Source organism: Schistocerca americana, chromosome 4 (assembly GCF_021461395.2).
Source record: "Schistocerca americana isolate TAMUIC-IGC-003095 chromosome 4, iqSchAmer2.1, whole genome shotgun sequence".
NCBI lineage: Eukaryota > Metazoa > Arthropoda > Insecta > Orthoptera > Acrididae > Schistocerca > Schistocerca americana.
Genome location: NC_060122.1, coordinates 469,438,999 through 469,462,376, shown reverse-complemented (window position 1 = coordinate 469,462,376; position 23,378 = coordinate 469,438,999). Strand labels below are relative to the sequence as shown.

Here is a 23,378-nt window from a genome sequence, read left to right as displayed (position 1 = left end):
AGTAAGGATGTGGCCCGAGTCATATCTAGATAACAGATAGTAGTATTGAACAATTCTGCAGTGGCACCTGCCTGCTCTGACTGCGACACGGTAAGATGTGGAATGCCACAGGACTTGGTGCTTGGTCCATTTCTTGTTCCTCATCTTTATCAATGATCTGTCATGCTGTATGACACAAAAAGCACATTTCACCCTGTTTGCTGATGATGCAACCATTATGACTGATAAAACACCCAACTGCAGTCTAGAGAACACTGCAACTGCCGTTTTCAAAGAAGCTCTAGAATGGTTCACTTCAAATAGTCTGTCACTCAATGTTATTCATGACTCAACTGAAAATATTGAAATAAAATGTGGTGACAAAAAATATTGAGAGTTGAGTCTTCCAAATTCCTGGGATTACATATAAATAACAACCTAAACTCGTCAGTTCACATCAATGACCTATGTAAAAAACTGAATACAGAAGCATTTTCCATTTACTTAATTTCATCCGTTTGTGACGTGGAAATAATTAAAGTTACATACCTATGATATTTCCATTCACTTATGACATATGGCATCGTATTTTAGGGTAACCACTCATGAGCAAACAATGTCTTTATTGCACAGAAAAGAGTCAACATGGATAGAGTACACCCCAGATGCTCTTGCAGAAACTTATTCAAACGGCTTGGAATCCTCACCATGCCATCTCAGTACTTTTTTTTTTTTAATACGTGCTTTGTGAACAGTAATCATACAATTTACAAAGCAAACAGTGAATATGATGATCACGATACAAGACTTAACATGATCTTCACAAGGATATAAAAAATCTCAGCATGGTACAGAAAGAAGTACATTATTCAAGAACAAAAGTATAAAATAAATTTCCATTTCATGTTAAACCAATCACTGGGGAGAAGACTAAATTCAAAAAATAGTTGAAACTTCTATCTTATGAATCGTTCTTTTTATTCTTTAGAGGTATTTTTTGATAGTGTGTAACAATTAGTGCCATGTGTTTAATTTTAAGCATTCCTACACGAACAGGTAGCACTGGCAAATCAATTGATGACAGAATGCTTTTTATATCTATTAGAATGTAAAACTTATAATTTGTTTGTGTAATCATTACTACTACCATAATCTGTGTCGTTTAAATACTTGAACCTCGTGGTATCTGTTTACATACGATTTCGTTTGTAAGTATCATTACAATTTAGATATGGTTATTACTGTAATCATCTGACATGTTCTACAGCGATAAACTCGCATCAAGGTTCGATGGAAAATACATAAATCAATCAAATTATTCCATACGACATTAACGAAGTGCAAGTATGTACCTTAAGCAAACTTTCTTGTTGTAGTATACCTCAACGCGACAACTTCGCAACGTGGAAAACTTAGCAGATTTTTGAGGACGATTACTTCTGACACATCGCTTAGTTCCTGAACTAACCAATAAAGGGCCCGCTGCTTGCATCACGTGCATGAGTCGTTCAACAATTGCCATTTTGCGCGCGTAGAAGATTGTTACATCTTTGCAGATCTTTATCGGTGTTTATATGTTCAATGTGAAGAAATATTTTTTGGTAGTGTTCAAAAATGTCCCGTCCTGGTCAATCGCTCACATCTGTCAAAAAACCACTCTTTTTGCTTAATAGTGTGTCTAATTGTCTTTCATAACCAGTTTTACCTGTATAGATTTAGATTACTTTATCACTTGGTAGTTTTGTACGGAAAGCTTGGTAGAAACGAGACAGCTCTTCCAAATTAGAATATCGTAATTTTCTCAATTTTTTTCCGTACCTCGTACTTTTTATATGCCAAGGCGCAATAGGACCAAGATGGAAAGCTGAATGTATTAAACTTTCTGTCTTTGCTGAGGAGTGAGAAACCAGCTGAGAGGTTTTATATTCTGCTCAGAAACATTGAAAACGGTGTATTTCCATTAAATGACACTAGGGCGTCAGACTACATTGAGCAATAATAATAAAGAAGTGAGTCTCAAGAAGTTCCTTTTGCTTCTGTGGAGACGTAGAAAAAAAAAGCTGTTACACCTCGAATAAATACGATGAACCTATACTTAGTGTGGAAGATACACATACAATTGACTCTCCTAACAATGAAATGTGCGGAAAATTGGCTTCTTCTGATAAAAATTTCAGTATTTTCTTCGATGGCTGAAGTGTGTGAAATCAAAAAGATATTCTAATGTTTTGAATATTTACATGTGCGGATCTTTTCAGTAAAGGGTTTCTATGGTTTCAATAATCTTTCCTTCCTTTTCTGTGATTTTAGCTTGCATTAACACAGATGGAAAGGTTGTCCAGTTTCTGGAGGTAACTTTTGTCATTGATGGTTGCAATTTTTCTAAGTTGCCGTATAAATGTTGTCTTAAGTTGTCACGTTTCCACAGATCGTGAACTAGAGATACGGAGTAATTTTTTGAAGTCTTTTTATGGACAACAGTTAGTACAGTAAATGAAAAATCAAAACAGGCAAACTTGTACCTGTTCGCACTATATTACTTGCGTGTACACTGTCTAAAATTAACACAGTAAAAGTGGTGTGGTGCCCGGAAAGAAACCATTCGGCTTTTTTCGAACACTGCTGACTTGCCATTGTTTACGCCAGCCCTTCCCCCCCAAGCACACAAACACACACACACACACACACACACACACACACTTTGCCACCGACACACAGTGTATTCCTTTGAGTAGAGTACTGTGACGATGAACTTCAGCACAGACGGTGGTGCGCCAATAGCCAGCAAATTGCCTTTTACACGCCAGAGTGCATTAAACAGCGTCATACCGGACAGATGACATGAGGGTATCATGAACAATTCCAGCTGTTCCAAAACTGGATGCTCTTCAACAACGCCTGCGGCAAGTTATCAGACGCACACCAAGAGCAGCATTCCAACAAGACAACGCTCGTACACATGTACTAAAGGTCCGAGACGTCTCCTCCGCTCTACAGCTATCAAATGTTCTTCCGTCTGACATGTCTCCTGAACACGCCGTAATTCCTATGATCAGCGACTCGTTCGTCTTGTAGAGAATACAGTTGCATTTTGAACTTATTGTTAGTTATTTAGTCACTCTAGCCTAAACACACCTGTCTAATCTAACGATTTCATGGTATCTCAGGATTGTCCCTGAGATGTCTCGTAGCGTTATGTTGACAAAATGCTTCCAGCATCTGGACAGCTACTTCTGGAACTCCAATACGAGCTGTTTACCAAAACTAAATGGGAACTTTTGTTCGTTAAAAATGGAACTTTGTGTAAGCGGTAGAAGAACGACTTGCCCGAAAGGCAAAGCCCAGAGGAAGTCCTTGGCTAACACACGAGATATCAAATACGAGTACAACCGATAAACAAAAGTACAGCAAATGAAGGATGCGAAACGAAATAATGATGTCAACCCAACATGAGATTGAGAGAGCTGCAGAATGACAATGAAGGAATGGGTAGAAAAGAAATGCAAAACTATAGAAACGTACATGACTAAAGAGAATATAAATGCAGCATATAAAAACGCCAAGAAAATACTTGGTGAAAAGAGAAGCAGATTTATGAACATCAAGAGGTCAAAGGCAAGCCAGTACTAAGCAAAGAAGGGCAAGCTGAAAGTTATATACAGAACAACTATACAAAGGAATGAAATTACATTTATAGCATTTGTAGACAAAAAAACTCAACAATGTTAACTGAAATCTACTCTGCGAAACTCTGAACTCAACAGGGATAAAATACACAGAACAAGTGAAGGGAGTGAGACAGGGTTGCAGCCTATGCCTTGTGTTACTGAGTCTGTACATCCGACGAGCAGTAAAGGAAACAATGGAAAATCTGGATAGGAAATCGAAGTTCATTAACACTGCAGTTCTGTTAAAGACGGCAAAAGACTTGGAAGATCAACTGAAGCAACTGGTTAGCGTCTTGCAAAGAGATTATAAGATAAATATCAACAAAAGCAAAACTAGAGTACCAACTGTAGCTGAATTACATCGTGTGATACTGTAGGAATTAGATTAGGAAATGACACATTAAAGGTCGTAAACGATTTTTGTTGTTTGGGCAGCAAAATAACAGACGATGACAGAAGGCAGAAAACGAAGGGTGGGAATAGCAATAAAATCTTTCCTGAAAATGACAAACACATTGACATAAAATGGTCGAATACAGATATAAGCGTTAGTTAGCCTGTCCTGAACCTGCTTGTGTGGCGTGTAGAGCCGGCCGCGGTGGTCTCGCGGTTCTAGGCGCTCAGTCCGGAACCGCGCAACTGCTACGGTCGCAGGTTCGAATCCTGCCTCGGCATGGACGTGTGTGATGTCCTTAGATTAATTAGGTTTAAGTAGTTCTAAGTTCTAGGGGGCTAATGACCACAGATGTTAAGTCCCATAGTGCTCAGAGCCATTTGAACCATTTTTTGTGGCATGTAGTCTCATATTAAAGCAAAATGCAGTCTTTAAACAGTGGAAATAATAAAACCTTCTGGAATGTGGTGCTACAGAAGAATGGTGGTGATTTGATGACTAGATCGGATAACGAATGAAGATGCACAGATTCGAAAAGAAAAGAAATCTGTGGCACAACTTGAATAAACGAAATGATCGGTTGATGGGAACATCCTTAAGCATAAAAAATAGGCCGTTTGGTAACAGAGGGAAGTGAGTGAGTGTGTGTGTGTTTGTTTGTGTGTGTGTGTGTGTGTGTGTGTGTGTGTGTGTGTATCAAAACTGAAAAGGAAGGCCAAGGTTTAACTACTACAGCAGCAGGTTCAAATGGATGTAGGTTGTAGTAATTACACACTGCTTAGAGTAAAGTGAAGAGCAGTATCAAATCAGTCTTCACACTAAAAATCACAACACAACTCTCCAAGAATGCACATGCATTACCTTGTTTTATTTGCTGTGAAAAAAAGAAGGAAGGTTAAGGTTTAGGGCCCCGTCAAAGACAAGGTAATTTAAAATGAATACTTACAACACGATAAGAAATGATAATGCTCTTACATAAGAAGTATTATTTGTACTGTACAAGCGAACACTTTCATAAAGTTCAGAATAGTTTTAATTTAATTTCTCACTTTGAGTACAACGTTTTTTTTTTTTTTTTTTCTCTTCATCTGGTAAGTGGCAGGGTTCGCCGACTACGGGGAAGTCGCTAAACAAAACTTCGCAGTTATTTATTTATCTTTTGCTGTTGCGTTGGCGCAACCCTAATGCATTAAAGATGTATCCATCGTATGTCTGTGAACTGTCTAGAATTCATTCTTTACAAGATTATGGAAAATCACCCGAAAACCAGCTCGAAGCTGCCGTGTGGAACACGTGCGGATTCGAACAACGTCTGGCATACCGGATACGAGTGTCAGGACATCGTCGACGACAATCGGTTTCAAACCCGACTGCACTTGTTGTTGACAAAGAATGCAAGTGTTGTTCTCGCAAACAAAGTTGACACTCCGCGCGGTGGCTGATGGGAGCGACTGTAAATAGGAAATGCCTTTACGGTCGCTCCCATCAGATACCGCGCCGAGTGTCTACTTTGTTTGCGCGTGTAGTATCTACATCTACATGATTACTCTGCAATTCACATTTAAGTGCTTGGCAGAGGGTTCATCGAACCACAATCATACTATCTCTCTACCATTCCACTCCAGAACAGCGCGCGGGAAAAACGGACACCTAAACCTTTCTGTTCGAGCTCTGATTTCTCTTATTTTATTTTGATGATCATTCCCACCTATGTAGGTTGGGCTCAACAAAATATTTTCGCATTCGGAAGAGAAAGCTGGTGACTGAAATTTCGTAAATAGATCTCGCCGCGATGAAAAACGTCTTTGCTTTAATGACTTCCATCCCAACTCGCGTATCATATCTGCCACACTCTTTCCCCTATTATGTGATAATACTAAACGAGCTGCTCTTTTTTGCACCCTTTCGATGTCCTCCGTCAATCCCATCTGGTAAGGATCCCACAGCGCGCAGCAATATTCTAACAGAGGACAAATGAGTTTAGTGTAAGCTGTCTCTTTAGTGGACTTGTTGCATCTTCTAAGTGTCCTGCCAATGAAACGCAACCTTTGGCTCGTCTTCCCCACAATATTATCTATGTGGTCTTTCCAACTGAAGTTGTTCATAATTTTAACACCCAGGTACTTAGTTGAATTGACAGCCTTGAGAATTGTACTACTTACCGAGTAATCGAATTGAAACAGATTTCTTTTGGAACTCATGTGGATCACCTCACACTTTTCGTTATTTAGCGTCAACTGCCGCCTGCCACACCATACAGCAATCTTTTCTAAATCGCTTTACAACTGATACTGGTCTTCGGATGACCTTACTAGATGGTTAATTACAGCATCATCTGCGAACAACCTAAGAGAACTGCTCAGATTGTCACACAGGTCATTTATATAGATCAGTAACAGCAGAGGTCCCAGGACGTTTCCCTTGGGAACACCTGATATCACTTCAATTTTACTCGATGATTTGCCGTCTATTACTACGAACTGCGACCTTCCTGACAGGAAATCACGAATCCAGTCGCACAACTGAGACGATACCCCATAGGCCCGCAGCTTGATTAGAAGTCGCTTGTGAGGAACGGTGTCAAAAGCTTTCCAGAAATCTAGAAATACGGAATGAACTTATGATCCTCTGTCGATAGCGGCAATTACTTCATGCGAATAGAGCTAGCTGCGTTGCACAAGAACGATGTTCTCTGAAACCATGCTGATTACGTATCAATAGATCATTCCATTCGAGGTGATTCATAATGTTTGAATACAGTATATGATCCAAAACCCTACTGCAAACCGACGTCAATGACATAGGTCTGTAGTTCGATGAATTACTCCTACTACCCTTCTTAAACACTGGTGCGACCTGCGCAATTTTCCAATCTGTAGGTACAGATCTATCTGTGAGCGAGTGGTTGTATATGATTGCTAAGTAGGGAGCTATTGTATCAGCGTAATATGAAAGGAATCTAATCAGTATACAATCTGGACCTGAAGACTTGCCCGTATCAAGCGATTTCAGTTGCTTCGCAACCCCTAAGGTATCTACTTCTAAGAAACTCATGCTAGCAGCTGTTCGTGTTTCAAATTCTGGAATATCCCATTCGTCTTCCCTGGTGAAGGAATTTTGGAAAACTGCGTTCAATAACTCCGCTTTAGCGGCACAGTCGTCGGTAACAGTACCATCGGCACTGCGCAGTAAAGGTATTGACTGCGTATTGCCGCTTGTGTACTTTACATACGACCAGAATTTCTTCGGATTTTCTACCGAATTTCGAGACAATGTTTCGCTGTGGAACCTATTAAAGGCATCTCGCATTGAAGTCCGTGCCAAATTTCACGCGTCTGTAAATTTTAGCCAATCTTCGGGATTTCACGTTCTTCTGAACTTCGAATGCTTTTTCCGTTGCCTCTGCAACAGCGTATTTCAACCAGTTTCCGAGCAAACGTGGCTAAGGGCGCTGCACGCAATGTTCATATGAAGTCGGGTAATTCGCAAACGGCCATTGGTCACAGCGGCACGCAAAGCTGCACGTCTTCAATGAGCCAATATAGAAGCTGGAGGCATGTAGTGTAGTCCAACGAGTCGTGATTTTGTCTCTTTTCAAATGATACAAAGCACTAAATGGCCCACAGTCCAGTGAGGCGTTTAGCCAGCAGTGTGTGGAAGGAGTAGTTCAGAGCAAGGGTGCTTTGGGGTGTTTTTCGTACCATGAGTTGGGCCCACTCATTCAAGTTGTCGTGAACATCAACCAGAACGTCATCTAGGAAAATGGGGTTTACTATCTGTAATCCGCGTCGTACTTGCACGATATTGCGATCGTGTAACTCGCAGTCTTTATTAGGTGCTCCTACTTGCACGATATTTCGACTGCTTGGACTTATTAAACTGATAGTTCGGTAATTTTCACATCTGTCAACACCTGCTTTCTTTGGGAATTCCAATCCCAGAGAAAGCAGGTGTTGACAGATGTGAAAATTACCGAGCTATCAGTTTAATAAGTCACTGCTGCAAAATACTAACGCGAATTCTTTACAGACGAATGGAAAAACTGGTAGGAGCTGACCTCGGGGAAGATCAGTTTGGATTCCGTAGAAATGTTGGAACACGTGAGGCAATACTGACCCTACGACTTATCTTAGAAGAAAGATTAAGGAAAGGCAAACCTACGTTTCTAGCATTTGTATACTTAGTGAAAGCTTTTGACAATGTTGACTGGAATACTCTCTTTCAAATTCTGAAGGTGGCAGGGGTAAAATACAGGGAGCGAAAGGCTATTTACAATTTGTACAGAAACCAGATGGCAGTTATAAGAGTCGAGGGACATGAAAGGGAAGCAGTGGTTGGAAAGGGAGTGACACAGGGTTGCAGCCTCTCCCCGATGCTATTCAATCTGTATATTGAGCAAGCAGTAAAGGAAACAAAAGAAAACTTTGGAGTAGGTATTAAAATCCACGGAGAAGAAATAAAAACTTTGAGGTTTGCCGATGACATTGTAATTCTGTCACAGACAGCAAAGGACTTGGAAGAGCAGTTGAACGGAATGGACAGTGTCTTGAAAGGGGGGTATAAGATGAACATCAACAAAAGCTAAACGAGGATAATGGAATGTAATCGAATTAAATCGGGTGATGCTGAGGGAATTAGATTAGGAAATGAGACACTTAAAGTAGTAAAGGAGTTTTGCTATTTGCGGAGCAAAATAACTGATGATGGTCGAAGTAGAGAAGATATAAAATGTAGACTGGCAATGACAAGGAAAGCGTTTCTGAAGAAGAGAAATTTGTTAACATCGAGTATTGATTTAAGTGTCAGGAAGTCGTTTCTGAAAGTATTTGTATGGAGTGTAGCCATGTATGGAAGTGAAACATGGACGATAAATAGTTTGGACAAGAAGAGAATAGAAGCTTTCTAAATGTGGTGCTACAGAAGAATGCTGAAGATTAGATGGGTAGATCACGGAACTAATGAGGAGGTATTGAATAGAATTGGGGAGAAGAGGAGTTTGTGGCACAACTTGACTAGAAGAAGGGATCGGTTGGTAGGACATGTTTTGAGGCATCAAGGGATCACCAATTTGGTACTGGAGGGCAGCGTGGAGGGTAAAAATCGTAGAGAGAGACCAAGAGATGAAAACACCAAGCAGATTCAGAAGGATGTAGGCTGCAGTAGGTACTGGGAGATGAAGAATCTTGCACAGTATAAAGTAGCACGGAGAGCTGCATCAATCCAGTCTCAGGACTGAAGACCACAACAACAACAACAACTCGTAATCTTCATCATGTGCTTCCTTAGACTCAAGAAGCACATGATGAAGATCGGGGGATTAAGCGATCGAAATATCGTGCAAGTACGATGCGGATTACTGCCATAAAACCCGATTTTGCAAGACGACATCGGCTTGCCGGGAAAGCCTAAAGACCTAGACGGTGCCGGCCCGTGTGGCCAAGCGGTTCTAGGCGCGTCAGTCTGGAACCGCGTGACCGCTACGGTCGCAGGTTCGAATCCTGCCTCGGGCATGGATGTATGTGGTGTCCTTAGGTTAGTTAGGTTTAAGTAGTTCTAAGTTCTAGGGGACTGATGACCACAGATGTTAAGTCCCAACGTGCTCAGAGCCATTTGAACCATTTGAACCTAGACGGTAAGAAAGAGTTACTTTTCTTCTTCATCTTTGTGACGGATATCCTGTAGATACCTCCCCCCCCCCCCTGTCCGCAGCTCGTGGTCGTGCTGTAGCGTTCTCGCTTCCCACGCCCAGGTTCCCGGGTTCGATTCCCGGCGGGGTCAGGGATTTTCTCTGCCTCGTGATGACTGGGTGTTGTGTGCTGTCCTTAGGTTAGTTAGGTTTAAGTAGTTCTAAGTTTTAGGGGACTGATGACCATAGATGTTAAGTCCCATAGTGCTCAGAGCCATTTGAACCATTCTTTTTAGATACCCCCCACGCGTGGTCTGATGAACACACAGCCACACTATGGTACAGCGAAATACCCGCTAAATAGCTCGCTCTTAATCGAAATGTCTGGCACTATTTGTGACAGCCGGTGAAATGTACCAATCAACGTCCGTACATTTTGGTAGCTCTATGGTATTCTAACCATGAATGGGTGTCCTCGCCGATCTGAGACTGGGGGCGGTGTTATAAGGTATTAGCCTGTTTTATCCGGTGACCTTACAAAGCTGATGAAAACAACAGGCTTGCTCTGCTTCAGTTTAAACTACACGTGCTGCACTCGAAATACTATCTGGAAACATTACGTGTAGGGCAGAGACACGAATGTGAAAGAGAATGTTCAAGCAGCATACAGAAAGCTGTTAAAAGGGAACAAAGAGAACTACCTTATAAGTAAGGTAAACAATATTCCTGAGAATGCTGCTGTAAGTTCTTCATTCTTATCGCAGAATGCTGGCCCGACCAACAAGTCACAGAGATGTACGAATCGGTGGTGCAACTAATTTTGTTCTCCGTAGATCTGTAGTTTGAAACGGGGCGATTTGAAATATTTGATGTGGTACCACTGGTCCTAATAAACATCTCATCCTTCATTCTTCACCCTCCACCTTAGATCCTTTTCCTATACCTTTTTATAATATGTAAATTACTAACTGGTATATGTATATGTGCCAACAGCCTTGTCGCAGTGATAACACCGGTTCCCGTCAGATCACCAAAGCTAAGCGCTGTAGGGCTTGGCTAGCACTTGGATGGGTGATCGTCGAGGTCAGTCGAGCGCTGTTGGCAAGAGGGGTGCACTCAGTCATTGTGAGGTTAATTGACGACGTACTTGACTGAAACGACTGGGAAAGTGGTAAGGTGACCACATGCCCCTCCATATCCACACCCAGTGACGCCTATAGGCTAAGGATGACACGGCGGTCGAACTATACCGTTTGGCCTTCTGCCGCCAGTTCGACCGGAGATATGTATATACAGACTCAAACTATGCTGAATAAGATACTCCATATGAAAACACTGAAGGAATAGATTTGAACCTAAAGTAATATTCTTAATATATGTTTTATTCGCAAAGCTAAGCTTAGTCTGTTATTTTATTTTAGCTCAAGGTTTCATGGTAACTCTGTACTGTTATAACTATTGCTGGGTGTATGAAAAATATTGCCTAAACTGAAAATACATAAACAAAAAATTCCTTTTCCTATAAGAATAGTTGATTTTGATGTGTACAAGGAATAAGGAAGGAAGCCTGAAATTTTGCGTATCATCGACGGCGGTGTCATCAGAGGCGGAGGACAAGTTCTGATTATGACAGGATGGCGGAGGAGATCGACCGTGCCCTTGTCACGCGAACGATCTCGGCATTTGTCTTAAGCGATTTTAGGGGAATCACAGAAAACATAAACCTCTATTGCCGGACGGGGACTTGAACCGTCGCCCTCCACAATTCGAAAGCGAATCCAGTGTGCTAACCTTTGCATCGCCTTGCTTGATAAGTGGACAAAGCCGTCAAGATGTATCGTTCAGTAAAAGTAATACGCGCTTATCTGAAGACACCTTCCTGCTCGCTGCCGAGCGTCTCGTCAATTTCGCCAGTTGAGGTAGAACCATTCTAAACATGAAAGCTGATATGAACACCGCAGTGCTTTACTAGGGATGAACCACTCTCTGGCCGGTGAACTGATTTACCCGTCTACAGAGCGACATACAGTTTACTCGATTCTGAACCGAATGCAGCTTGAATTATATACATTTAGATATCGTTGCCATAAGTGAAAGATGCGGTCAGTGGCAGAAAAATGTCGTTGAACCGACTGAGGATTGAACTCCGAACTTTTGTATTTTATGTCTCATGCCAGTTTCGACAGTGAACCACAATTAAGAACGAGATATCGAACGCTTACTGAAAGGTCAGGGTGGAGGAACGGATACTTCGCAGGTTTTAACCCAATGCGCTATCGGGCACTATAAAAATACTGTTCGGGATGTATCAAAAACAGTCATCAGATTTTGCACGTATATATTTCTGAAACTAATAAATATAGAAATAAATTTTGTTTTTTGATGAACGGGAAATTCAAAAAAAATTTTTCCTACATTTTCATAGGTGTTCAATATGCCTCCCTTGAGATGGCCTATGTCACTGCCGTATTCAAATTGTTCCCACACTGCAGCGAGTATGTCTTGAGTTACATCTTCCACAGCTGCTGTTATGCGATATCTCAGTTCATTCATTGTTGTTGGTAACGGAGGCACATAAACAGAGTCTTTTATAAACCCCCACAAGAAATAATCACATACAATCAGGTCCCGTGACCATGGAGGCCAGTAATGTAAGGCTGAATCACTTGGTCCAGGGCGACAGATCCATCGTTCACTAATCGTTTGATTTAAAAATTTCCGCACTTCCATATGACAGTGTGGCGGTGTCCCACGCTATTGGTAAATAAAGTCGTTCGTCCGCAGCTCGTGGTCGTGCGGTAGCGTTCTCGCTTCCCGCGCCCGGTTCCCGGGTTCGATTCCCGGCGGGGTCACGGATTTTCCCTGCCTCGTGATGACTGGGTGTTGTGTGATGTCCTTAGGTTAGTTAGGTTTAAGTAGTTCTAAGTCCTAGGGGACTGATGACCATAGATGTTAAGTCCCATAGTGCTCAGAGCCATTTGAACCAAATGAAGTCGTTCGAATCAGCCTCCCACTGTGGGAAAAGAAGGTTCTCAAGCATATTGAGATATGTGCTTCCTGTAACAATACTCTCGGCAAAGAAAAATAGACCATACACAAAACACATTAAATTTTGGAGAGTCCCTCTCACGTTGTACAACTTCATATGGTTGTTACGTATCCAATATTCTCACATTATACGGTTCACCTTTCCATTTAACTGAAATGTTGCCTCGTCAGTAAACACTAAGTGTGGAAGAAAACTGTCATCCTCCAGCCTGCCAAGAACGAAATTACAGACTACATTCGTTATTGTTTGTCACCTTCACGAAGAGCTTGCAGTAGTTGAATTTTGTATGGTTTCATGCGTAAACGTCGACGCAACACACGCCAGACGGACATCGGGGGCATGATGAGCTGCACGGCGAACGGATTTCTGCGGACTCCTTGTGAAACTGTGGCGGATGCTTTCAACGTCTGCGGCAGACACCCGGGGACGGCCTGGTGATTTGCCTTTACACAAACAATCTGTTTCTCGCAATTGCTCCTGCCATCGTCTGATGCTCTCTACTGTGGGAGGTTCCACATCTTACATTACTGACCCGCACTGCGCGAAACGTAGAACACAAAAAATTTTCTGTTGTCCCGACACCATTTTTGCTAGAACTGAAGTGAGCGTACACTGCTGCTACCAAACGAGATCCATGTAAAATTCGAGAGTTTGCTCTTTCCGACAGCACGTTTTCACGCATATATCTCAAATTACCTAATAGTTTCGATTTTTTTGAAATCGGACGATTCTTTTAGATACACCCTGTATTTAAACCAGAATGGCAGAATCGGTACTCGAATCACAGTACTTCGACTGTCATTTCAGCCACGCCATCCAGCTCGAAGTGTAATGAAATCTGCATTGTTACGTACATTAACAGAAAAACAAGAAGTAGTTGGAGCAACATTAAAATGCAAAAGGGCTAAAACGGTAGACATGAACATATGTATACAAGTTGGCTAAAAAAGAGAGTCTGTTTTGATATAGAAAAGCAAGAAGTTCATTTTTACAAAATACACAATCAAAATATATAAACATGTTCATCTGACCTTCCCATTTCATGTATGAAAATGTGAGGCATATGACCTCCTCTACTGCGCTGACCTGCAAGAACTCTACCCATGAAATTCACTATGACTGCACGATAAGTTTCACATCCATTTCGCTGACAACTTATCGAATCTCCTCCTCTAAGTCATGCATTTTACGCGGTTAATTAGCATACACCGTTCACTTAACATTACCCCAAAGAAAAAAGTCACAAGGAAGTAAGTCACATGACCTTGGACTGTCATCTCTTCAGCTGCTGCGTCAACTGAATTTTATATGGATGGTAATGGAGATCATACCGGAGAACTCTCCGTACTGAAGAACAGCTTAACCCAATTGATGGGAAAGTTGATGAATTTCTTTCAAAACCGGCGCTCTTTTTGAACCACCTTCTATGTTCTTGTTCAGGCGCGGTTCCAGAAAGGAAGAGGGGTGTTCGTTTAGCAGCAGTTTAACGTGACCATGAAATGGAATCTTTTCAGCGGAGTATATAGTACGTAATAGTGCACTGATATTCAGTTTACACATTCGTGTCAAGTTCAGGCGCGGTCCTGAAGCACGCTGCAGTCTACACAGATCGACTTGGCGCGTTAGTCCGTATGAGTGGAACGTCTGCGCAGTGGTATTCTTTGGACTGTGACGGACGTCGCGGCGCGGCGCTCAGTGTTGGTAGGAACAGATGGCAGTGCGTGCTGCGCCTCGGCCAGAGATGGGCGTAGCGAGTGGCGGGAGTGCGTCATGCTCGGCGTGACGTTGGAGCCGCGGCACGATGGCAGCCACCACTGCTGCCGCCCTTGCGTGCCTGCTGTTTTTGATGATCGGCAGCGCGCGCCTGCAGGACGCCGAAACACCGCTATGCCAGCGACCGGGCTGCAACTGCGTCCAAAACACCGCGAGCTGCGAGTTCGCTCCTGATCAGGCAAGTCGGCAGGCAGTCCGACAAATATCCTCCTAGCAAGTGCGTACTACTGGTCCATCGCAACAACGATTGTGCGACGATACAAAAGTATTACGCTAAGTGAAGTGAACGTGTATGCTCCAGGACGCTAATGTTGTTTTGGAGATATCATTTCAACAAGTGGGTTGTGTAACAATGTCGCTTCGATGGGAGCAGGTTAGAAGAATTCTTCCTCCCACGTCAGCGATTTATCCTCAACTCCTGTTAGTGGGTAGCAAATATTGCTTGGAAAATATACCTAAGGACTCTGAATAGATCACCTTCCATATTTTTATCAGCGCATACCGTTCAAAATAGCCCTAGCATGAATTTATAGTACCAATATTTTAAACAATATCTTCGGTACAACTGTTTTTACAAGATTCGTTATCCTATGAATGCTAGTATTCCTTTACAAATGTGAGAATATGTAGTGTGACAAACATTGAGTCAATTCCGAAGCATATAATCTCGAGACATAAAAAGAAACATATCTATAATCTGCGTATCTTGAAGAACGTGTTTTTCTTTTCAGGCGTTACGGTTGAAACAAAAGAGGAACAGGTGTCAGATATAACGTTCATGAACGCATGCATATTCGTGCTTGCTGGACTTGGAAAACCTCAGATTCTCATCTGTCTAAAATTATTCTGAAAATTGCCAAAGTATAAGAGACGATAAAATGCTTGGTCAGCTTAAACAGCTGATCTGCAACGTGGGTGAGATTTATGTGATCATCGAAAGGAAGGAGAATGATCGTTTCAAAGTCTCAGCTGTTGTACTTGATAAGCCGGATAACAAGTGCGTCAACAGGACGAAAGTTTTTTATGCAAGCGTCACAGTAGGTGGTTAATTCTTTAACAATGGACTAAAGCTTCAGCCATTTTGGTAGAAGGGAACGTCTAGGCGGAGATTTAAGATTCTATACCCAGCATGAGAGAACCTCGTTAATAATATTCTGAGAGTAGTGGGAGAAACACTGTTTCTACAGATTTAATTTTTGTAAACATATTTGCCCGTGGCTTCCTAGTGACATTGTCCAAGGTGTTACTTCATCTCCGTGTAAATTCGTCATTTCGTGGCATTCAGGAACAAAAAGTGGGGTAATTTCCATGTTTTTTCCATGAGGCTACGCTTCTGTCCGCTTCCTTCAGTAAGGTTGACATTTTGCTGTCAGCTGCGAAAGCCAACTCGGCTCAGGTTTAGAATAAGAATCACGGCTACCGAAGAGAGGGGCATGGCTTCACACGAGACACATCATGCACTCATTTTAACGTGCGCTGAGGTAACTCTCCGGGACGGACGCCAGCTTTATTTCTGTGAGATGCAGGTGCACTTCACTCACAAACAGCTGCAGGGGCACGGATGCTGGCCTCAGTCCCAGGTAAAAGCCATTACTTGCAATCTCAAAGGAATGAACGCAGCTGGAGAAAAAAGGACACTTTCAACAACCTGTCACAAATGACGCCTGTCGCATCAAAGTCCTCTCAGTCGCAAGATCGCAGTGCTATTTCGGTGATTAAACTTGCACAGGGGTTACGGTGCGAGACGGCGTTCCACGAAAGAGCAGTATTCAAACTTCTGCCCACCCATCATGCTTTACGGTTCCTCATATCGCTACAGGTGAATGCTGCAATTATTTTTCTCCGCATGTTGTAGTATTTCTACACGCGCTGAAATTCCCAAAAAAGATGTTGTGTATTACTCATTTCGGGCATTTTTATTTCAATCTGAAACAGAAGTATTAAACATTTTAATTCATAAATATAGAAAACTGATCATCGGACAGACTCGAACGAAGTGGTGCGGTGGTCAGCTTTCCGAGCTCGCATTCCAGTGTAATGGAGTTCAAATGTCCGTCTTACTATGCTGATTCGTTTCCCTTGGTTACCCTAATATACTGTATGGTACTTTTGTAAAGAATATTGTCTATTTCCTTCCCTGCCCTTCCCCCATCCGAATTTCAGCTCTGACGCTAGTGATCATAGGAGACCGTGACTTTGTCTCTTACACTGTAACCGTCACCTACACCGTAACCGTCAACCAATGTCGCAACACCTCCTCGTTAGCTCAAAATTTCAGGTCCAGCTACATCTGTGATCTCGAATCACTGTAAAGTGCATGGCAGTACGTAGTGTATTTCTTATTTTGTGCCATGTAGTAATTCTTTCCATTCCTTTTACAGATGGGGCGCGAAAAAAGTAACTTCTTGTATGCCTCTGCGCATGCCATTGTTGGTCTATGTTTTATATTTAGTATCTCTACGTGTAAGCCATCATTCGTAACGTATTTCAGCTGTCTCACGCACCTTGATAAGTTACCAAAAAGTAGTGAGACAGAGGAAACCAGATCTTTTTTCTATTGCTCTCCACTTCCTTGTCTGCCATTTGGCAGAAAGCTCACAAAGATGATGTCGACCGACCCCCATTAAATTTCCCGTGTTTTCTAACAGAATTTAGGACCGCGTTTATCGAAGCTTAGTGAATCAATGGGGACTCTTCTTTATCATGTTTCAAGCGAGCAACTGACATTCCATTCTGTCGTCCGAATAAATGTTGATCTGTTAATTAAATTTCTTTGCTTTTCTTGTTAGTGCAGAAGTGAAAGCAACGTAGTGGTGTGTACGCACATAGTGTGGAAATTCAGACAGTTTTAGTACAACAGATGAGTCTCTTCACCCAGTCCTGAAACTCGTTCACCGCGAAACACCTTTACTCCTGCCTACACCCTGCCGGCTGTAACATCCGGCCTTTTAACACGAGTGAACACCCGGTATCAGCTGACAGCCTGTCAACGCACGGCAAAGCGCCTCTGTGCGGGCGGAAGCTGTTAGTAAGCAGTTATCGGAAGACGTAACAGCTTGATAGCATCTCCGCCCCCCCCCCCCCCCCCCTCACAGACAAACACACACACTTCCTGTGAAATAACAATCGAATGTCTTCAGGTACAATTTATTTACCGACAAAAAGCCGCTTCATTTTCATGCATCTTTTTAATATACAATACAAATCGAATGCACAGTCAATGCTGAGATCTTTTTATAATTATGAGTCCATACTGAGACACACACACACACACACACTTCCTGCGAAATAATGACTCAATGTCTTTAGGTACAATTTATTTATCGACGAAAAGCTACTTCGTTTTTCATGCATCTTTTTAACACACAATACGAATAGAATGCAGAGTCCATCCTGAGATCTTTTTACAGTTATGCAATTTCTGTATTATGACAGTGTATTTCACAATGATCACATGTGGTAATATCTATATAGTTCCAGATTTTTAAATAGTCACAGACTAAGGACGAGTCCGCAAGAGAGCCGACTTATTTCCCCGCATGAGTAAACTATGTGGTTTCGAGGGCTATTCGGAAAGTAAGTTCAGATCGGTCGCGAAATGGAAACCACTGTGAAAATAAAAAAAGTTTTTTTTTTTTGAACATTTAGCTACACTTTCCAGCTACTTCTCTACATAGTCGTCGGTCCCGGTCAGACATATATCGTAGCGTTGTACCAACTTTCCAATACCCTCGTCATAGAAAGTAGCCTGTGCTTTCCGTTAATTCTCTACGCCGGTCTACATCTCGTTGTCTGTGTTGTTTTTATAGCCAGGGGTTCATATAAACGGAAATGTAACACAGAGGGAGTCAATTATGGGGTGTATCGTGGCTGATCAAGCACTCTGGGAGTATCTTCATTGCCACTGAAGAGTGCGGCCGAGAATTGTCAAGAAGAAGGAAACGCATGGCAGTTATGTAGGTTGCATGACACAGGCGAAATCTTTCAGCAGGCCGACATACGTGGCGGGAGACACCATTTTCTAGGTATCTTTATATGCTCATTGTGCGCTCAGAACTGAAAAGAGCGACGTAATGGGAGCGACAGGCATACTATAGACACTGCCCCAACACATTTGTGCGAAGCTTTATTGGATTTTCACTGTGGTTTCCATTTCGTGCCCGAGCCGGACATTACTTTCCAAATAGCCCTCGTAAAATGTACGACAGAAACAAAGCTTGGGATTCCAGACTTTCCAGAAAGTTTGTAGAGTGTACTTCACCCTTGAAGCCTTTGTACACATACGAACTGTTGCGGTCTTAGGAAGTTTGACTTACGAAAACAAAATTTTCATGCAGTTTTGAGAGACAGCACATGAAATGGAATATTTTTGGTATAAATCTTTTCCGATAACGTTAAAAATCGCCTTGTACATTCGCAATAGAGTCTACCACAAATTCAATTGCTGTCCCAGGGCATTTAGATTTATAAAGATGTTGGCGTCCTAGTTATATCGGGATAGTACAACGTATATAAAGTTATATGGTAGTTCCTGATTTATGCTGACCGCCAAACAGACGAAAGTACGTAATGTTTCAATTATTATCAGCATGGAGCAAGTGAATTGCAAAATACTATAAAATTATTTTAGTCGCGAACAATGTTACGGTGTTAAGAGACGTAGTATCCTTAAAAAATAAAAGTTCATCGGCTTCGCATCGGAATGTGCGCCCTCCTTATGAAATGGGCAGAGAATACAGTTCACCAGATACCGTCTACGAGTGGACAAGATACCTTCAGTGTAATCACAGAAGCAGCTGTCCGCTCCCCTTTCAAACGTTCTCACACGCCGACTTTAAAACTTTTAGGACGACGTAAAGAATCAATAAATGGGTTATATCTGCGGTATCTAACTAATACTGATGGACAGACGGCCGACATTGCGGAATAAAGTTCCCTTCCCGACAGTACTTACCGCCGTCGTCTGAATGTGCTTGTGATTATACACCGACAAGGCAGGTTGTTCTAGTTATGACTTGTGGTGCGATTAGCAGGTGTTCCTGGAAGATATGCTGGTACATAACGCGACAATCATTGCACAAAGTCGCGCTTGTTTCTCGTATTTAAAGTTTCACTGTACCTTATCTGCCTCGGATTGGGTGAAGCTTTTCTCATGCCGGAGACAGAGGTACATCAGTACCATGTCTCTATCAAAACACTGATATAGTCGTTGAAAAACCAATTTCGCGTACGTGACTTTTCCGGATTTAGGCCACTTGACGTACCTGACTCAGCGCAACTGCTCTTACCGCGGGAATGACGAATTTTCAAATCCTCTCAATGAAAATGAAGGTGATAGAATACCGCGCGAGCCAAACTAGGCAAAGAAACGTTTAATTTCCGCGCAACTGCAGTGCCAGAAGGCAGTGCGAAATGGAGGAGAGGATACTGAAGAGGACTCTCAATTGGTGCAGTGGCTGACAGCTGTCAAATCATTCTAAAAAAAAAAAAAAAAACAAAAAAAAAAATTTCCACTTTCATCCGCCCTACTTTAAAATGGAAACCGATTTTTCTGTCAATGAAGAGGTGGTCATGTGAAAAGCTGTTGATTTCCATCCACGTGACTCTCGTACTTATTTCCAACACAGAGAGAAACGTAACAAGCCATTTAAATATGCTATGGCTGCACGTTCTTTCGCAATTACGCCGCAAATCGACACAATATTGTTTCTTCAACGACTATATGCGTACCAAATACTCATTTTTAAAAACTAGTAAACAGTCGGGATATCTGGAACATAAGAATCAAACGGTTTCAAATCGAGCGCCGAAAAGACCGATTCACACATGCGTAATTGGACGAAAGATTTTTTTTTTTTTTACATTTATTCCAGTTGCAGACCACAATAAGTGTAGGATGCTTTCGTTTATAACTAGAATTAATATAAAAAGAAGGCCTTCCTGCGTCCTGTGTTTTTTTCCGATCATTTCGCATTCGTAATACGTAGGGACTTCGGAAAGTAAGTCACACATGTTATGCTATGCTAAGTCCATTGTGCAGCAACAGTGGCACACAGTCAAAGGTGAGCACATGTTCAGTTTTTTTGGCTCAGCAACTCGTATTGAACGACACAAGACTCGAAATATTTCAACATTTTCTTTTATCTTGTTGACCAATAAATGAAAATCATCGACTGTGATTTCCCATTCAGCAATAAGATTTACGGAGTGCACAAAACAAGGCAAATGCTTGGTTTTCGCTACTAACTTTGCTACATTTGCTTCCATGTTGGCATTATTATCAACAACAGCTGTCATGCGGACAAAACTTTGGGTAAAGAATAAAAATATGATAAACCATTACTAGGATCACTCGATGCTACACCTCGTATAAAGTACTGATCTATCCATCGAAATCTATACGCGGCAAACCACTGTGACGTGCACGGCAGAGTGTACGCCCCAATGTACCAGTTATTAGTCATTTTTTTGCTTTTCATTCACGTTTGGAGCATAGGAAGAAAGATTGTTTAAATGCCCCTGTGTAATTAATCTAGTCTTGGTCCCACAACCCGTACGGGAGCGACATGTAAGGGAGTTGTAGTAAATTCCTAGAGCCATAATTTAAGACCGGTTCTTGAAACTTTGTGAGTAGGCTTGCTCGGTATAGTTAACGTCTATAAGTCTACGTATATGAGCTTTAATTACTTCCGTACGAGTGTCCAGTTATTTGCTGAACTGGTGTGGAGGACAAGTCCAGTCAGAAGCGGAAACCCGGTGATGAGATTGCGCCACCTCGTCCCCTAGTAGACCAGTGGGAGTGTCGTCGCAGTGACTGGCAGCTGCGGCAAGCTGAGGCGTCGCGTTTTGTGAAGCCCTGGCGCGTGGGAAGCTGCCGTCAGGCGCAGCAGAGCGACTGGCGCCCACTGCGGCAGGAAACCCTACTTACAACGACGTCCCAGGAGCTTAGGCGGGCTCCCCAGAGCTCCGCACGGCATTAGCAACGGCAGCTTCTCACAAAGTAATTAGTCATCGCTTTTCCCCGATCGCACTCCACTTGTTTCCAGTGTCTGAAATTATAAAAATTAAGAGTTACACACTCTCGATCCCTGAGGGTAATCAGATACATCAACCAGTCCTTCTTGAATGTCCGTTGTTACTTCACTTGCACTGGAAAGCATTTCTCGCTGTGAAGCGGAGTGTGCAATGTCTGTGTGAGATTTGAAAGTATCAGATCGGGACTCGAACCTGCACATCTTTTTGACTGAATGAATCATTACTCAGCTCATAACTCCACACTAGTCTTCTTCTTTCGTGCCTTATTTCTCATATGTCTTGAGATCGGCCCTCCTGGTATTGTTATGCCATTCATAGTTTCCAGGCCGTTCTTTAGGGTCCTAATCCATGTATTTTGTGGGCATCCGGGGCCTCTCTTTGGTATTTGTAGGTTGAGTACTGGTTTTCTCATGTGGTTAGGTTCACGGCGCATGACCTGTCCGTACCAGCATAGACGATTCTCCTGAAGCTTTTCCGATATGTTTTCTAACTTAAATGAATCTCGTATGTAGTCGTTTCTTACTTTAACTTTTAGGGTCACTCCTTCAGTCTGTTCAAATGGTTCAAATGACTCTAAGCACTATGGAACTTAACATCTGAGGTCATCAGTCCCGTAGACTTAGAACTACTTAAACCTAACCTAAGGACATCACACACATCCATGCCCGAGGCAGGATTCGAGCCTGCGACCGTAGCAGCAGCGCGGTTTCGGACTGAGGCGCCTAGAACCACTCGGCCACAGTGGCGGGCTCCTTGTCTCTGTAATCTGGAGTTTCATTTCCTCTGATTTGCGCATGGCCCAACATTCTGATCCATACATTACAGCTGGCCTGATCGCTTGTTTACATGTATTCCCTTTGACTTCGACAGGCAGTTTCGCATCGCAGAAGACTCCTTTAGTGACTTCTATTTCAACAGGCCTGTTTTTATACGGTTTTCAGTATCTTTACCCATGGAGGTTATCACTGATCCAAGGTACTCCATACTCCAGAGGAACTGAAATGCCATCGATTCTAACCTTTCTGAGGTGGAGTTTTCGAATACCACATCGAAAAACATTACCCGTTTCACGCTGCGAGTCGGCCCATGACAGCAGCACTCGAGAGAGAGAATAACAGTTGTTCGTTGCTCTCGTAAAACTTCTGAAGTGTATGTGCTTGTTTACTGCCGCTTCTTCCTACGGGAAACTACCGTACGGCATCATAAGTAAGCGTATATTCCGGTAGTTTTTCTAGCAGCCTTGGTCAGTTAAGATCGCAACCGCATTATCTCTACGTTACATGCGTTGGATATCTTTCGGGCGTTATTCCATTTCAATCCCTTTGTTTGCGTATGTGATCAATGTCTTACTAGATACCCCTAGAAACCGGAAGCGATGAGCCGTCTAGAAACTGAGCAAGGATATATAAAGACCCACATAACCTATGGAACATTTTTGTTCTGCATAGTTACCCTCCTCTCTCTTATTTAAAAAAAACTATTTCCAGTAAAATTGAAATTGTCAGTGTTTAATTCAGGTTTATTGTTGGTTTGTAATACGAAAGACAGGAATTTTGTAGTAAAAATTTAAAAAATTCAGGTTTATAATATACTGCTATAAAACTCAATTTCCTACAAACATGGCTTCAGTACTTCGTCAAGCTCATTTATGTTTGTACATGGCCGGCCGAAGTGGCCGTGCGTTTCTAGGCGCTGCAGTCTGGAGCCGCGGGACCGCTACGGGCGCAGGTTCGAATCCTGCCTCGGGCATGGATGTGTGTGTTGTCCTTAGGTTAGTCCCATAGTGCTCAGAGCCATTTGAACCATTTTTTGTTTGTACATGTAAACTCCACTTGCGTCAAAAGTAATTGTTTT

General features: G+C 42.3%; 1 protein-coding gene and 1 pseudogene across 1 annotated transcript in view; both read left to right on the top strand.

Annotated features, from left to right (window-relative positions):
- Nucleotides 1-10,652: 10,652 nt before the first annotated feature.
- Nucleotides 10,653-10,771, top strand: LOC124614551 (annotated as a pseudogene).
- A 3,659-nt stretch (nt 10,772-14,430) lies between these two features.
- LOC124613549 overlaps nt 14,431-23,378 on the top strand; it is a 76,367-nt gene continuing 67,419 nt past the window's right edge. The window contains exon 1 of the mRNA XM_047142260.1: nt 14,431-14,667. Coding sequence (XP_046998216.1) covers nt 14,518-14,667 — 150 coding nt within the window. The 5' untranslated portion in view covers nt 14,431-14,517. The remainder of the gene's footprint in view (nt 14,668-23,378) is intronic.